This window comes from Populus alba, chromosome 10, assembly GCF_005239225.2.
Source record: "Populus alba chromosome 10, ASM523922v2, whole genome shotgun sequence".
Lineage (NCBI taxonomy): Eukaryota > Viridiplantae > Streptophyta > Magnoliopsida > Malpighiales > Salicaceae > Populus > Populus alba.
The window spans coordinates 12,946,752-12,962,131 of NC_133293.1; the positions used below are offsets into that span (position 1 = coordinate 12,946,752).

Sequence of the window (15,380 nt, forward strand, 5' to 3'; positions counted from 1 at the left end):
ATTTAAATTAAATAATATAAAAAATTAACTTGAAGTGATCTTTTGATTAAACAAATTTATAAAAAAATATTTAGATTATTCATGATTAATTTATCAAACTCGTGATTTAAGTTATAAATTCTATTATATTGAGTTATTTTTTATTATTATATAATAAAAAAATATAAAATTTATTAAATTATAAATATTTTTATTATTATTTAGATAAAAAAATTAATTTAAATAAATATAATCAAGTAAATATATTATGTTATGAGACATATCAAATATATTGATCTATATTTATATTTATTTTTAATTTTGTTTTTAGTTGTTATTAATAATTATTTATTTATTTATTTATATAAATAGCTATTAATTTATTCAATTAAATACTTTTATAAGTCTTTATTTATATTTCAAAAAAACATTAGGTAAAAAAGTGTCGGAAAAAAAATCATATCCACTTTTTTAAAAAATAATAAAATATGACTCCCAGGATAGCGTAGTCAAAAAGCTAGTATATCGTTACGCCACCTCAGTCGAAATGTCAAAGCCTAAAAAAAGTAAAAACAACCCCTAAACTAGCTGCCACAGGTGAGGGAGGAGGAGAGAAGAGGCATGTTGGCAACTGCCAAACAGAAAGCTCTTCTTTTTCTCTGTGATCTGTTCTTTCTTTTCAACCTATCTTCGAGGTTATCTTCACTAGGTTTCTTTTCTTCTTCAATTCAGCGATTTACTCTCTCTTTTTTCCCTTTTACATTGATCGGTTGTGTAATTTAGGGTTCAGGGCTTAAGTTATGATCTTCTCTTATCGTCAATCTTTTGTCTTTGCTAGCTGTTAGATTATAATGACTTTTATTATAATTAAATCCATGATATCATTGATTTCGTTTTTGAATTATGACTTTTAATTTTAGATTATAATGTGAAAGTTATTTTTATAAATATGACAAAAATAAGTTAAAATGACCAAGTTTAAAACATGTTCGATAAAAAACAACTTTTTAAAAAATATATAATATAGATTATAATCCATAAATTAAAGGTTACGAATCTCAATTCGTGACTCAATTTTATAATTTTTTATTATTTAAATCGAAAGCTGTTTATAACTCAACATACTTGTAACTTTTATTTGAGTCGAAAGTTAAAAAAATCAAAAGTTAAAAAAAAAACAAAAACAAAAACAAACATGCAAAACAGAAAGAGAGAGTTTCTGCAGGCTCCTGTCTGGATTATATTCGGAAATTATATCATCCATCCTAGGCGTTTGAAAAGCTTAACAGGCGTCGCTTACACTGATTCACATCAACATGTCCTCTTAGATCACACGGAATTCTGTGATAAATTAAGGGTTTAAACTCAGTTATGGATCCTATAACTTATCTGCTTGCAGTTCTGATCTGTCAATTTCAACATACAACGAAGATCCCCAAATATCCAAAAATTGGTTTTATTTGCTGAGCGGCACATTTCATCTTCAGCAGCGGGAATAAAGAATCACTATCAACTAACTGTTGCTCCACAAACAATACAACAGGATAAACCTCGTTCTAATTCTCAGAAGTTCTTTAGTATTTTCTCACTCGAGACTCCATCTGCCACAAGAATTGACGTTATTTCCTGCAAAGTGCAATCAACATTAATGTTACTCGTATAAATGTAGACAACAATGACAGTAAGAGTGGGATTACTATTCATTCACCAGATTAACAAACCACTAGATAACATCAAATCATGGAAATCAACAGCATTATCTATGTCATTCGAATCACTGTGGCATGGATATGTCCGCAACAGAACAGTTTGCTTGGAATAACAGTAGTAAGATCTTCCTGTTCACCCCCAACAATTACAAGTTTTGCAAGAGTAGTATTCCGGTGGCAATTATCCAAGGCATCATCAACCAATAGTAATTTGTGCAAATTGATATGCCCCGTGTCTTACTATTGTAACAGAGTAACTTTCAAAAAGTAAATTATGCAGCTCCCTGATGTACCTGCTATCCTACTAGGCCAAGCTGGGCCTGCAAATAATCACTCATTCTTCAACAGCTATTGCTAAATTTATCAACAATGTTTTTGCTGCCTTCAAAAACATGTGTTATATTAGTAACCTTGCTCTTTCAGTTCATAACTACAGACGCTTTCTGGCCATTCCACTCAATCAATATCCTCACCATGAACAACTGTTTTACTCTACAACACAGCCAAGCCAGTAGCTAAAACGTTGCAAAATGTTGTCCAAATGATTGCTGTTTTATGCAACTGCTCTCTAGCAGAAGGGACACACTGCTCTAAGTAAATGTCAGCTTGTTAAGGGGAAGACCCCAAAGCCTTTGCATGAGGAATGGAGAACTACTACTTAACAAACTTTAAAGTGTTTCTTGCGAGGTGGTTCTCAGTTTGGAGAGAGAGTCTCCCCGATAAGAAATCAGGCTCCTAAAAATAACAACCATCATATTTGCTTATTAAGATCTACACTTTAGTTTTCTTTTCCTCGTAGACTCAACAATTTATTATGCATGTAATTGGTTAGCTAGGGGCATCAATTGTTTCAAGTGTCAAGTGCGAACGCTTCAGAAGAAAGAATAAGGGGTTGGAGAAAGAGGGTGAGATGCAGGATTACATGGTTAATACCATGAGATATCCTATCAAGAAATAAACGCAAAAGTTTCAGCATGTTCTGGCATATATTGAAGATTTTTTCCATAAATTCATATCATCTGAATTAATTTTTCAAGATTTGAGCAACTGAGAAAAAATCCAGGCCAATGCAATTGTAAAGGATGCACTTAATAATCAAGACAACTTTCCTAATTTATTATTTGTAAACTATGCCAAATGTCAGATCGCGAGTAAAAGGCAATGAATGAGCAACTTATTTTTAGGAATTACAACTGCAGGAAGAATATGTGCTCAGAAAGATTATGTGAAAACATGACCGTTGACAAATAAATGAACAAACCTCAGTCATCTGTTTCTGCCCACAGAGAACAGCACCAGTGCCTGTAGGGCTATAAATTTGCTTGGCCTTGGCAAAAGCAGCCTAAAAAAAACAATGATATGAAGAGATGTTAATTTAAGGGTTTTCACACATCAAAAACCTTAGATAGCATGTATGTACGCTCCACCTGTACATAGCCAGTTTCACCAGTCCACCTGCCATCTGGTTGTGATAGCACTGGCACAATTTTAACACCAGAATTGTCCCAATCTTTAAACCTATCCTATAAGAGGAAGAAGCACCAGGTTCAAAACCACCCAGACAAGAAATGGTAATTCCATGGTAGTACATAACATAAAAAGTAATAAGATGCAAGCAAACCTGGTAAGCCATTCTCTTAATGTTTCTAGCCCCATAATACAGCCTCACATCAGATCTTTTATCGGCACTAAACCCAGACTCTATAAGAGATCGAATTGGACTGCAGGAGAAAACGGATAGAAAATAGTACGAATCAGGAAACAAGTGCACAATTTAAATGCATATATAAAGTACACAGAAATCAATGGCAATAACCAGGATCATTTTCTACAGCGAGGTTGCTAAATACCAAACAAGAAACATCTAATGGTGGCTAAATGGCATGCTCTCTTGTTCAGGTTTACTATAAGCAAGGTTCCAGTAACTTTTTTTTTTTTTTTTTATGGTAAATCATATCAAAATGCAATATGTTATATTCATTAGCGTGCAAGTGGTAGGTTCTAATTGCATCATCTGGTCTCAGAAATCATCGAAGGGAACGCAAAAATGTTCAAGAAGCTGAATAAGACTAGTGCCCATGCTGCATTTTCTCAACGGATTGATATTAAACATAAGAGTTTCTGATAAATTCTAGCAGAAATGAGTGAATAGTATACCAAACTAGCAAGATTCAGAGGTTCATTTCTTATCAAGTGACCATTAAATCGCACCTGATGCCAGATCCAGTGGCGAAAATCAGAACCGTAGGATACTTCTCTGCAGGCTCAATTTGATCAATCTCGAAACCTCTCCCCGTAGCTTGGCTCAATTCCACCACGTCTCCTTTTTTAAGTCCGCACAACAGCTCCGCCGTCGATCCCGCTACGCTCTTCACCAGAAATTCAAACGCACCTTTTTCCGCTGCGTAAGACGGCGGCGAGGCGATGGCCAGGAACGAAGGTTTCTCCACGTCGGGGACGCGCAGCTGTAAGTATTGCCCAGCACGTGTGTGAGAAGCTGCGAGGTCCGGATAGTCAGAGACGTCGATGCTCACGTGGAAGAGTGACTCGGCCGCTGGTTCGATCTCGGAAAGAGGCGCTTGTGTCCAGATCGTTGTGTCTTGCCGTACTGCAGCGGCAACTGTGGCTAGACGCCGCCTGTGGTGGTGCCTGAGGTGTGTGGTTAGGTGGTTGGGAGCTAGGCGGCGTAGGATAGACATGGAAATGAGGGGAGGACTATGGTGCGCATGGAGGAGAGGCGGTGATAAAGAGAGAAGAGTAGAGGGAGAGAGTTTAACTGACATGGTTTGATTTTTTAGTTGACGGAGGTATATGAGAGAACCGGTGTGTTGGATCTCTAGAGGTTGGCGGCTCTAAAGGTGGGCAGAGGTGGCGTATGATAATATGCGCAGTGGATGAATTATTTTGAGTGATATGCCACGTGGCATGTCCTCGAGTGATCCTGTAAATAGGTAGGATAAGTAGCGGGCCCATGAACTTGTTATCAATTTTTACTGCAGTATAGTTTCTGAAAGGGAAAGTATCAATTTAGTCCCTAAAGGACTACCCTATTATCAATTGAGTTCAGAACCTTTTAACTTTATCGAGTTTGTCTATTATCAATTAAGTCCAAAGCCTTTTAACTTTATCAATATTGCTTAAATAGAATCAATAATAGGCAATGCCATCCCTCCATCCATCCAAAGTCCCTGATAGTGTGGCTCGAACTTCATTCAGTCACGTGTCAAAAGCTCCAAGCTCTTTTATTGTCCCATGACTCCCATCTTTGTTCTCATCTTACCAAGCTTACAAAGCCATATGATCAAAATTCCCATCGCGTTATAGGAAAGGAAGGAAAGAAGAGTTAACCGGAGTGGCAGGTACTCTCAGATCAGGTTTACTCCAATTCATTCAATTTCCGCTTGGATTTATCTGACTTGTTTATTTTATTTCTTGTTTCGAGAAACTAATTCCTTTGTTAGGATAAAATAAAGTTTTTTGAAAATATTTGTTTTACAGCTTCTTCTTTTATTAAAATCAATTTTTTTTCAAATCAATAGCTCATATTCAAACGCACAATAACTCTCCTTTCATTCTACACGTGTTGCAAATTCTTACACGCTAAAAGACTTTCCACTCATGAATGGAACCGAAACCTGTACTTTCTAAGACGACCTTTGCTCCAAGCTACCAGGAACTTTCGTTAGTTTTACTCTGAAACTGAAAAAGATTTTTAGCAGTGAAAAAGACGTGAAAAACACAATTTAACAAATAGCATGATGACCATCAGACCAGCCGCCAACGAACTTGTGCCTGCTGTCAATATGGGCAAATCTTTTGCATACACTTCGCGGCTCCAGTCCACGAACCACGCTATGAACATTACGAGCGTGTTTGGTAGTGTGGTAGCGATTGCTTTTCAAATAGCTTTTCGTGCCGAAAAGCATGCCAATGATGTTTTTTTATTTTTTAAAAATCATTTTTGACATCAGCACATCAAAACGATCCAAAAAGTACAAAACCGAACTCAATTTTAGCAAAAAAAAAAAAAAAAAAAAATTCAAAATTTAACGAAACGCAATGCCAAACACTCTCTACGTGGCACACCATTACAAGAGCCCATGCTCGCATAGTCTTCTCCAATAAATAAGGCAAATTAAAATTCTGATTAAGACCAAAAACTGTTCCGTACAACCATATTTATTTTTATGTTAAATAAAACGCTTTCAAAAATTTTTATTTTTTAAAATTAGTTTTTTATATATAATTTTTTATTGAAATAAATTTTTAAAAAATATATATTATTTTAATATATTTCCCAATAAAAAACTCAAACGAGAGCACTACCACCGTCATACCTAAAACAAAACTCAGTCAGAAATATGTTTTTCAAGGGTTAACTGATATTTGATGTCCTGAAGATAAAAGCGGAAAATATACAGGTTCACCCCCTCTGATTCCCCCTTATTTAAGCAAACATGAAAAAAGGAGGTTTGGCTGGACAGGTCTCAGTTCTATTCCTCTTCCACACTCTACAATAGCATTAAAACAGAAATTGCAAATCGTAACAGATTTGATCTCAAAAAATGAACACCCTGCTGCTGGCATCAACAGCACCACCTTGATTATTGATTTTCGCAAAAATCAGTTTATGAGAATAAAAGGAGAAAAAAGATGGCCTGTTTAAGAAGCAGCAGATTCCTTGGAAATCTTCTCAGCCTTGGCAATAACCTCCTCAATACCACCAACCATGTAAAATGACTGCTCTGGAAGGTCATCGTATTTCCCATCCAACACTCCCTGACAAAAAAAAAAAACACAGAATTGCCACCAAATTAAATTTATGATTATTAAAGCTGCATCATCCATCCAGACAGCGATTGTCAAACTAGATAGCAAATGCAATATAAATATCTAGCAGGCAGAGCCAAGTTGTGAGTTCATGTATCCACATGTCAAAGGATATAGTGAGGGAGAAAGGACCAACGAGAAGGAAAAGCACCTGGAAGCTTTGTACACCCTCCTTCAACTCGACATACTTTCCAGGAGCACCAGTGAAAACTTCTGCAACATGGAAGGGCTGGCTCAAGAACCTCTGAATTTTACGTGCACGGGCAACCGTCAGCTTGTCATCTTCACTGAGCTCATCCATTCCCAAAATGGCAATGATATCTTGCAAATTCTTATAGTTTTGAAGAACCTTCTGCACACCACGAGCAGTGTTGTAGTGTTCCTCACCCAAAATATGAGGTGAAAGCATTCGAGATGTAGAATCAAGGGGATCCACAGCAGGATAGATACCAAGCTCAGAAATCTGTCCAGTAAAGAGTGACAATATAACAATTATCATTGTAACACAATTGCTTTGATTACTAGCCCACTTCAAATAATTATAATCACACCTGTCTTGACAGCACAGTTGTGGCATCCAAGTGAGCAAAAGTTGTGGCAGGGGCAGGATCCGTCAAATCATCAGCAGGCACATAAATAGCTTGAACAGAAGTAATGGAACCTTTCTTGGTTGTTGTAATTCGTTCTTGAAGACCTCCAAGATCTGTAGCCAAGGTTGGCTGATAACCAACAGCAGATGGGATACGTCCAAGCAAGGCAGACACCTCTGAGTTAGCCTGCAGAACAAAGAAGAGCAAAATAAAGGAGTTTGTAACTCGGTAACAGGGAGTGACAAGTTAAGGTGTTTTATCCAGAAATCCATTGGCATCCAATTCTACCTGGGTAAAGCGGAAAATGTTGTCAATGAATAGAAGCACATCTTGCCCTTCAGCGTCACGGAAGTGCTCAGCCACAGTAAGTCCAGTGAGACCAACACGAGCACGAGCACCAGGAGGCTCATTCATTTGACCATACACAAGAGCACATTTGCTCTCAGCCTGGTATAACAGAAGACAAAGTAAAACAGTTTCAGTAAATATTAACTTTAAAAATAAAATATCCAAACACATGAATGTTCAATAGCACTAACCTGCTGATCTCCTAGCTTAATGACACCACTTTCAATCATTTCTCTGTACAAGTCATTTCCCTCACGGGTACGTTCACCAACACCAGCAAAGACAGAGAAACCACCTGATCCCAGAAAACAAGAAATATTCAGCAAAATGTGAAAAGAACAAACGTAAACACAAAATTTTGTATACTGTAGGAACTAAACAAACCATGAGCTTTTGCAACATTGTTGATAAGTTCCATAATAAGCACAGTTTTTCCCACGCCAGCACCACCAAACAGTCCAATCTTCCCTCCTCTTTGGTATGGTGCAAGGAGATCAACAACCTATAATGAGGAATAAGAGAACATAAATTCCAAATGCTCGGATCAAGTTTTAACAGCATCAAAGTAAATGAAGCATGGTGACAAAATCCATCCTGTTTTTAACATGGACAAAAAAATTACAGCCTTGGCATCAACTACAATTCTATAGAAGACTATACATGTGTCAGATACCTTGATACCAGTTACAAGGACCTGTTGCTCAGTTGCTTGCTCAACAAAAGATGGAGCCTCCCTATGAATAGGCAAGTAGTGCTCCGTCTCTGCAAGGATTAAAACATAGTTGTTAAAAAATCTCACATCATAATAGTATTCTATACTGATCAAATGATTAGGGTTTGTTTATCTCTTACTGAGGTCACCCTTCTCATCAATGGCTTCTCCAATGACATTGATGATGCGACCAAGAGTGGCCCTACCCACAGGCACCTATTAAGGACATGCCAAATGAAGAAATCAGCTTCAAAGATACCCAACTTTTGACAGAGACAAGGCACAAGGAAGAGTATGAAAATCAGAAAAGGTCATATCAAAACCAAAAGGTATAGTGCCAACAAAACCAGAGCAGTCAACGACAGAAAAAAAATATAAAGGACACAACAATGCATAAGGATAGATACATAAGATGTAATCCTTCCAATGTCAGCAACCACATCTCAAATAAAACCTTGATCCACAGCCCAAAAAACAATTAAACAGTTATATAAAATCCAGAAACACGCAAATCCACAGTTGATTCTACTAAAGTAAATCTCTCTGTTTTTTTTTTTGGTTTCCAGTAAAAAAATCATTAAAAAAAATACTTTCAGTTTTTCACATAGTCCTGAGCTAAAAATTGAACCACATTAAACAAAAAAATATCACGGATCTCAATTGCCAGAGTTTTCTTCTTTCCCAGACCCCGAACTTTCAATTGATTTGCTTCCGAAATTCTAGCAACCAGACACTCAGATATACTATCAAAACAAATGCCTATCATCAAACAAGTCATCACATACTCCAAAAAGAAAATCAGAAGAATAACAAAAGGTCCCAAAATTTCTCATCAGATACCATCAAATTTAAAATCAAACATAATATAAAAAAAAAAATTCAGAAATTTGCTTACAGTAATTGGAGATCCAGTGTTAAGAACAGGCTGGCCTCTGACCAAACCTTCAGTACCGTCCATAGCAATAGTCCTAACAACACTCTCTCCCAAATGCTGGGCCACTTCAAGAACCAACCGGATTGAGTGACCCTGAACCTCCAAAGCGGTCAAAATCGGAGGCAAACCCTCATCAAATTTCACATCCACGACGGCTCCAATAACCTGACACACATGCCCGATCGAACCCTTCCCGGTAAACTCGTCGATGACCTTTCCCTTCTTACCCTCCGATTGGACAGGAGGCGGTTGTGATGGAGGCGATGCGGCGGCTGCAGAGGTCGCGTACTCAGCCGCGCGGTTTAGGAGGTAACCGTACGGAGACGCGCGGCGCGTGGAAGATGCAGAGACCTTAGGATTGGTACTTGATAAAGTAGATTTGGAGATAGATCGGCGAGAAGACGATCGGAGAAGAGATGATAAAAGTCTGCGTGAAGCCATTTGGTTAGGGCTTCAGAGAAAGACAGATGAAATGTTAGGGTATGTGAGAGAGTGTGAGCTCATAAACTCTCAAGTCCCAAATAATAGTAGACGTGATTCACCGCTTTACTGCCACTTACTTACCCTGACTCATCCTTATATGGGAATATTCGATTTTGCTCTCTCTCTTTTTTGGTGAAATTATGATGCTGCTAAGGGTGACACGTAGAATTATACGACTGTGTTTTCATTGTTAGTTGTTACGGGGTGAAACGATGGCGTATGGCACATAGACGTCATCCTTGGCCAAAGGAGTCGGTGATACGAATTTGTTGATAATTTCAAGGAACACACGGGGCGAGGAGAGGAGGTAAAGGAAATTCGATGAAGGCTCCAGACGGCGTCGTGTTTGGCTAGATAAAGTTTTTCTTTTTCTGCTTCATTGCATGTTTTTTTTGGGTATAATTAAAGGTATCCTAAGCGCTCGCCCAGACTAATTTTTTTTTGCATCGAGTGGCAAGTGCTCCCCAAGCAGCTGGTTGTAGACAAAGAGAGGGGTCGAACCCCAGACTTCGTAAGCGACGAGAGTGCTTCATTGCATGTTTGAGACTGAGGTTGTATTTAAAATATATATATATATATATATATATATATAATTTAAATTATTTTTAATATTAACACTTCAAAATAATTAAAAAAATAAAAATAAAATTATTTTGATACTTTTTCAAGTAAAAACATTTAAAAAATTAACTTTTTATCACAATTTTAAACATACACATAATCATAATATATAAGTTTTTGGTTAATTAATTTCATTAAAAAAATTCTTGAAATCTTGATTATAAAAAATTATAATTTATAATTTTTTAAAACTTTATTTTTATTACATTATAACCGTAAAAGGTACCATTACTTAGCCTTTACACCAAATCCAAAAGCACAGGCCATAACTACTCATGTTATATAAAACGTGTCAATAATGATATTCACATTCTGATATTGAATACAAATGCAATTAAACTCGACGAGGTTGATAAAAATAATAATTGAACAGTTCGATGTGTATGTTTCAGCCAATTGCCAAAGTACTCTTCGGTTTTTTAAATCATGCCTAAAGTATTTTTTTGATTTCTTGATAATTATCTCTCTAATTGGTTAATTTTTGCTGTGCGAAATTACAAGATAAGGCCTTATTAATTTTTGTTTCATTGAAATTAAAAAAAAAAATAGTAGCTAAATCGTCAATGAATTAATTAATTAGCCCTGAGTTGCAACCATAGTGCTATGTCGTTCTTTGTTGTAAATAATTCAGGGCGGGCACGCAAGCTGGTGGGATGGCAAAGAATGCTCAAACAGCGTCAATTGCTACCAAGTTATTAAAAAAAACCAATTATTTATTCAAGTAAGCTTTCAAAAAATTACTCCTCTTTTTTTTTAATCTCCTCTTAATTAATTTTAGATATTCAGCCACGAATCTATGTTGTCTAGAGTCGTCGTTTTATAATTTCAGATATTCTAGAACTCTATATATATAAAAATTATGGGATGTTGGAGAATATACTAATAATTATTTTTTAAAATATTATTTAGAAATGCATTAAAATAATATTTTTTATTTAAAAAAAATTAATTTTATATCATAATCCAAAATCATAAAAAAAAAAAAAAAAATCAATTTTTTTCAAACAAACAGGTAATTAGATTGACTGTTATAATAAGCAAGTACATCCTCTTTCTGCTATGCAATGTTCTCTACTTTACTATGGGATTAAATGTCCTGAAAATATTCTACAATCACTTATCTACAGAGAGACAAGCTCACCTGATGCTACAATTTGTTTTGGTTTACAAGGTCCTATGTGATTGATTTACTATTCTCTCTCGTCATTTCTATTCTTATATCTCAATTCTTGAAAGACAAACTTTTCAACAATATTTCTCTTAAAGATTCGAAAATACGTGCATCGTTATGTCAACTATACTAGACAGCAGAGTTTGCTTGGAGAACTGGTAATGCTGCTCGTTCCAGGAAAGAACTTCGCATTGTAGCGGAAGAGTACCTCCTTGACTGCGAGCAGGTAGAGCCTCAATTATGAAATCGTCACGCCCCGCAAAAATTTGTGAACAGGCATTCGACATCAGGCAACAGTTTGCTTTGAAATCTCAGTGATATTCAAATCCATGGACAACAACCTGTTTCATCTCTTGTTTCGGCACCCCATCTCTATGTTCCATGCGAGTCAATGCCAGTTTCTTCGACTCGACTGATGGCTTTAGCTGCCTGAAAAATTAAATTAAAAGCTTTATTTAACTGGTTTTTCTTATCAGAAAAGCAACTTGTAAATGATCTTGTTGAAAAAAAGAGAATACAGCCATAGAAATATGGGATCAAGGGTGCTCATCCAACTTCTAACAACTGAAGATTTTTTGAAAAGTGTCTGCCCAGATGCAGCAACATCTCGAGAAAGCCAAGGATTTATAGTTCATATGAGCTGCAAATCAAGAAGCGCTAATCTAGGCTAGAAAAAATAAACCAGGGCATAATACTCACCTTCATTTTCTATATACTACTAGTTCGTTTACAGTCACTTCTATGTAGTCAACCCGGGTAGGATAAAAGAGTTACCTCTCAGATCCCAATCTGTACATGCATTTACAGAAACAAGCGCCACAACTTGCACAACGAGGCCACATATGATCCCCATCCAAAGCCCCTGATAATACATAACAATAGAAAAGTACGAACAAAAATGAAATTTGAGTGAGAAAACATGCTTATTTCACTTTCCGAGAGGGAGAGAGAGCAAAAGATCAGAGATGGGGATCTACCATGCCTCCAATATGGACGATGAAAGCAAGGAGAACAGCTGAAGGAATTGCCACAACATAGTAAGCTCCAAGGTTGATAAATGCACACAGATTTTGCCACCCACATCCTCTTGCAGCTCCTAAACAAATTAATGAACTTGCTAATAATGACCACAAATTCGAAAAAGTATACATGCTTGACAATGAAATAGTCTTGAAGCTTGCATATAGATTGTGTGCAACAAAGAAAAAGAAAAATGAATGATAAGTTCATTTAAGGCGCTTGTCATAAGAAATGCGGACCTGAAAGCACGCATTGGAATCCATCCAAGAAGTCAGATAGTGCTAGCAGTGGCATCATATTAGCAACATATGTTATCACTTCTTCTTCATTGCTGTAGAGATTTCCCCATACATGGCGTACCAAAATTGTAGTAATTCCAACCGCTGCACCCTCTGACAGGGCGATGATGATCATAACACAGATAGCCAAACGTGCACCTTGTGGGCGCCCAGCCCCCAGTTCATTTGATACTCTTGTGCTAGAATTGCGAGAGGTCAAGGACCATCAAACCAATATCGTCAAAATTCAATATGGATTTTGATCTTTTTCAGAAGCGAGGAGGGCCTCAATCTCATTGATAGCAAGGGAATTAACTTGATAGAAAGCTATAACATTACAAAAATATAAGATGGAAACTGACCTTATGGTTCCACCAAGGCCAACAGAGATCATATAGACCATCCAACATGTGTTAAGGCTGTGGTAATTGAACAACAAAAAACAAAGATGTGATTATTAAATGTTTATGCAGCTGATTATAAAATGAACTCGAGAATTTGACAAAAGAAGTACCTTATTGATAGCACAGATGCCTCTAGTTTGGGATTTGGGAGAAGACCAGATAGCAGAACCACCATCTCAAATGACCAATACTCCAAGCTATACAAAAACATTTATACAAGCAAGAAATGAATAAAAAAAAAAACCTTAGAGTTGACAAAACCTTTTAATTCAAGTACTCAAACGTGAACTTGCCATATCATGATCGCTGAAGGAACTGCAAGCTTTACAAAGCTGAAAATATCATGCAAAGCTTCTTTTGAAAACCCGGTCCAAGTTTTCGCGCAAGTAGGCGAGTACTTTACATATATTGCTAGCAGAAACACATTAATCCAATTCGAAATAGTAATCGCCAAGGCAGCACCTTTACTTCCAAGTCCAGATTTAAAAACAAGACCCCAGCACACAAGAATGTGCAGCAAAGATGTGGCCCCGGAGCTTAGCATCATAGGGAAAACATTATTTTGGGTTTGTAACAATCTGTTAAGGCATTGAAGCAGGCCGTAAGCGAATAGGCTTGGAATCATCCATCGGTTAAATGTCCCTGCTCCTCCTGAAATCTCAGCGTCTTGGCCTAAAGATAAGAGAAGGGTGGCAGTGTAAAACCAAATGATTGCTAGAGGGATGCTTACTGCTAGGAGTGTTAGCATTGCTCTCTGTGTGTGAATACCAAGCATGTGGTATTGTTTGGCACCATAGGCTTGCCCGCACAGCGTCTCCAATGCACTTCCCATTCCTAGCTACAAAAATTAAAAGATTTCAAAAAGAACATCACAACTATCAGTTTTAAGGTTGGCTTGAATATATAATTTTATTTTTTTAATTAGTGTAGGTATTCCAATGAGTTTGGATTTTTCTTGACTAGTTCCATAAATTCTAAAGTTAACAATCATATAAGTTTTTGTGGTTCTAAAATTTATAAATTTAATTAATAATTTTTAGAAAACAAACTTATAACCTCATCAATTAAATTATATTTTTTTAATAAACCAATCTTGTCAAAACAGCGTGGAGTCCCTCTTTGGACTACTTTCTTACATTGGAGCCAATGAGTATGTGCTCTGTAGCTCAACTCGGACCCAAACTCAACCTCTCCTTAAAAATAAAATAAAAAACACCCTTTTGGGTAAAGTAGTCTCGTCAACACATCAACAATGAAATATACTACTTTTCTTCTACTACTCTCTCTACCAGCCTTCGAACTCATAACAGACAGCTTGTGCATTAGCACACAAGCCAGCGAGCCCCGGGGGAGACCGGTAAAGTGAAGCTTACTTGAAAGCATGAGTTTCTCTCTTTCCCTAGAGGACTAAATATTATGGAATTAAGGCCCAGCAATTTCTAAGGTGGAATTCAGGACCTTTCTAGGAGCCCACAAAGTGGCTCAGGCCCATTTCCTAGAGGAGACTCATCATTATTATATTAGTGATAGGTGCAAACAGAACACTGTTCCAAGTTCCAACACGATCTAGACGCCACTGAACCAGCACCACAGAAAATAAATTAACTAGGAAAATTCACCTACCAATACACTGAAACCAGTAACTGAAGCGAAGGAACATGCCATGGAAGCACTAGCAAGAGCGAGCTCGCCAAGATGACCAACAAACATGATCGATATTACTTGTAAGCAATACTGCAGCAAACTCACTGCTATAAGAGGCCCTGCAAGCCATAGTTGCTTCTTTGCTTCGCCAATAAAATCCTCTCTGCAAAAACAACCTTGTTGAGATACCTCCCCATCAACTCCATGGCTTCTTTCTTGGTTCAGTATCAGATGTGATTCAAGACTTGATTTTTCCGCTCCAGTTTCCATCTTCCTTGGCATTTGTGAGTCAACGGAGAGTGCAGGAGAAACACCTAACACATTGATTATTGAATATATAATATAATACAATAGCAAGGCAAATACATCAGCACCTGTGGCAAAGAATAATAAAAAAAGCTGTTAATTTAAGGCTGCCAAAACTGGCACGTATTGAAGGACACGATTAGCATGAGTGGTACCCACCAAAAAACTTATTCGGCACAACAAAATTATTAAACTTACAAACGGAGCCTAAGAGAAAATTAAGAATGAATCTTCAAAGGTAACGATTGAAATTTCTTGTTTCACAGGAGGTGTAGCTTAACGCTTCTTGAGTTCAATTTATGTTACTTTTGATCCAAGAAAAAAAAAAAGAATTTAATTTTTCGTCAGAAC

The 15,380-nt window shown here is 36.8% G+C and overlaps 3 protein-coding genes across 3 annotated transcripts; all 3 read right to left on the reverse strand.

Moving 5' to 3' along the window:
- Positions 1 to 1,217: 1,217 nt before the first annotated feature.
- On the reverse strand, positions 1,218 to 4,572 carry LOC118057884 (fruit protein pKIWI502). The gene is made up of 5 exons (XM_035070612.2): positions 3,900 to 4,572; positions 3,310 to 3,409; positions 3,116 to 3,211; positions 2,950 to 3,030; positions 1,218 to 1,605 (listed from the first exon to the last, which is right to left on the reverse strand). The coding sequence occupies exons 1-5, from the start codon at positions 4,469 to 4,471 to the stop codon at positions 1,543 to 1,545; spliced, it is 912 nt and encodes a 303-aa protein (XP_034926503.1). The 5' UTR covers positions 4,472 to 4,572; the 3' UTR covers positions 1,218 to 1,542.
- Positions 4,573 to 6,050: 1,478 nt separating this feature from the next.
- On the reverse strand, positions 6,051 to 9,656 carry LOC118057885 (ATP synthase subunit beta, mitochondrial). The gene is made up of 9 exons (XM_035070613.2): positions 9,064 to 9,656; positions 8,309 to 8,384; positions 8,130 to 8,218; positions 7,841 to 7,958; positions 7,648 to 7,751; positions 7,397 to 7,555; positions 7,070 to 7,294; positions 6,670 to 6,981; positions 6,051 to 6,467 (listed from the first exon to the last, which is right to left on the reverse strand). The coding sequence occupies exons 1-9, from the start codon at positions 9,541 to 9,543 to the stop codon at positions 6,351 to 6,353; spliced, it is 1,680 nt and encodes a 559-aa protein (XP_034926504.1). The 5' UTR covers positions 9,544 to 9,656; the 3' UTR covers positions 6,051 to 6,350.
- A 2,032-nt stretch (positions 9,657 to 11,688) lies between these two features.
- Positions 11,689 to 15,085, reverse strand: LOC118057887 (protein DETOXIFICATION 16). The gene is made up of 8 exons (XM_073411923.1): positions 14,703 to 15,085; positions 13,373 to 13,917; positions 13,190 to 13,276; positions 13,038 to 13,094; positions 12,637 to 12,875; positions 12,355 to 12,473; positions 12,130 to 12,239; positions 11,689 to 11,806 (listed from the first exon to the last, which is right to left on the reverse strand). The coding sequence occupies exons 1-8, from the start codon at positions 15,003 to 15,005 to the stop codon at positions 11,689 to 11,691; spliced, it is 1,578 nt and encodes a 525-aa protein (XP_073268024.1). The 5' UTR covers positions 15,006 to 15,085.
- Positions 15,086 to 15,380: the final 295 nt, after the last annotated feature.

What these genes read in the sequence shown, in the direction of transcription:
- LOC118057884 (XM_035070612.2), bottom strand. Translation starts at nt 4,471, where the DNA reads ATGTCAGTTAAACTCTCTCCCTCTACTCTTCTCTCTTTATCACCGCCT. An exon ending in TTAAGAGAATGGCTTACCAG is followed by an intron (nt 3,212 to 3,309) that starts GTTTGCTTGCAT and finishes TTCCTCTTATAG; the next exon opens with GATAGGTTTAAAGATTGGGA. An exon ending in GGCAGAAACAGATGACTGAG is followed by an intron (nt 1,606 to 2,949) that starts GTTTGTTCATTT and finishes TGCACTTTGCAG; the next exon opens with GAAATAACGTCAATTCTTGT.
- LOC118057885 (XM_035070613.2), bottom strand. Translation starts at nt 9,543, where the DNA reads ATGGCTTCACGCAGACTTTTATCATCTCTTCTCCGATCGTCTTCTCGC. An exon ending in CAATGTTGCAAAAGCTCATG is followed by an intron (nt 7,752 to 7,840) that starts GTTTGTTTAGTT and finishes TTCTGGGATCAG; the next exon opens with GTGGTTTCTCTGTCTTTGCT. An exon ending in AGGGTGTACAAAGCTTCCAG is followed by an intron (nt 6,468 to 6,669) that starts GTGCTTTTCCTT and finishes TTTTTTTGTCAG; the next exon opens with GGAGTGTTGGATGGGAAATA.
- LOC118057887 (XM_073411923.1), bottom strand. Translation starts at nt 15,005, where the DNA reads ATGCCAAGGAAGATGGAAACTGGAGCGGAAAAATCAAGTCTTGAATCA. An exon ending in GCATCTGTGCTATCAATAAG is followed by an intron (nt 13,095 to 13,189) that starts GTACTTCTTTTG and finishes CAATTACCACAG; the next exon opens with CCTTAACACATGTTGGATGG. An exon ending in GGCCTTGGTGGAACCATAAG is followed by an intron (nt 12,876 to 13,037) that starts GTCAGTTTCCAT and finishes TCGCAATTCTAG; the next exon opens with CACAAGAGTATCAAATGAAC.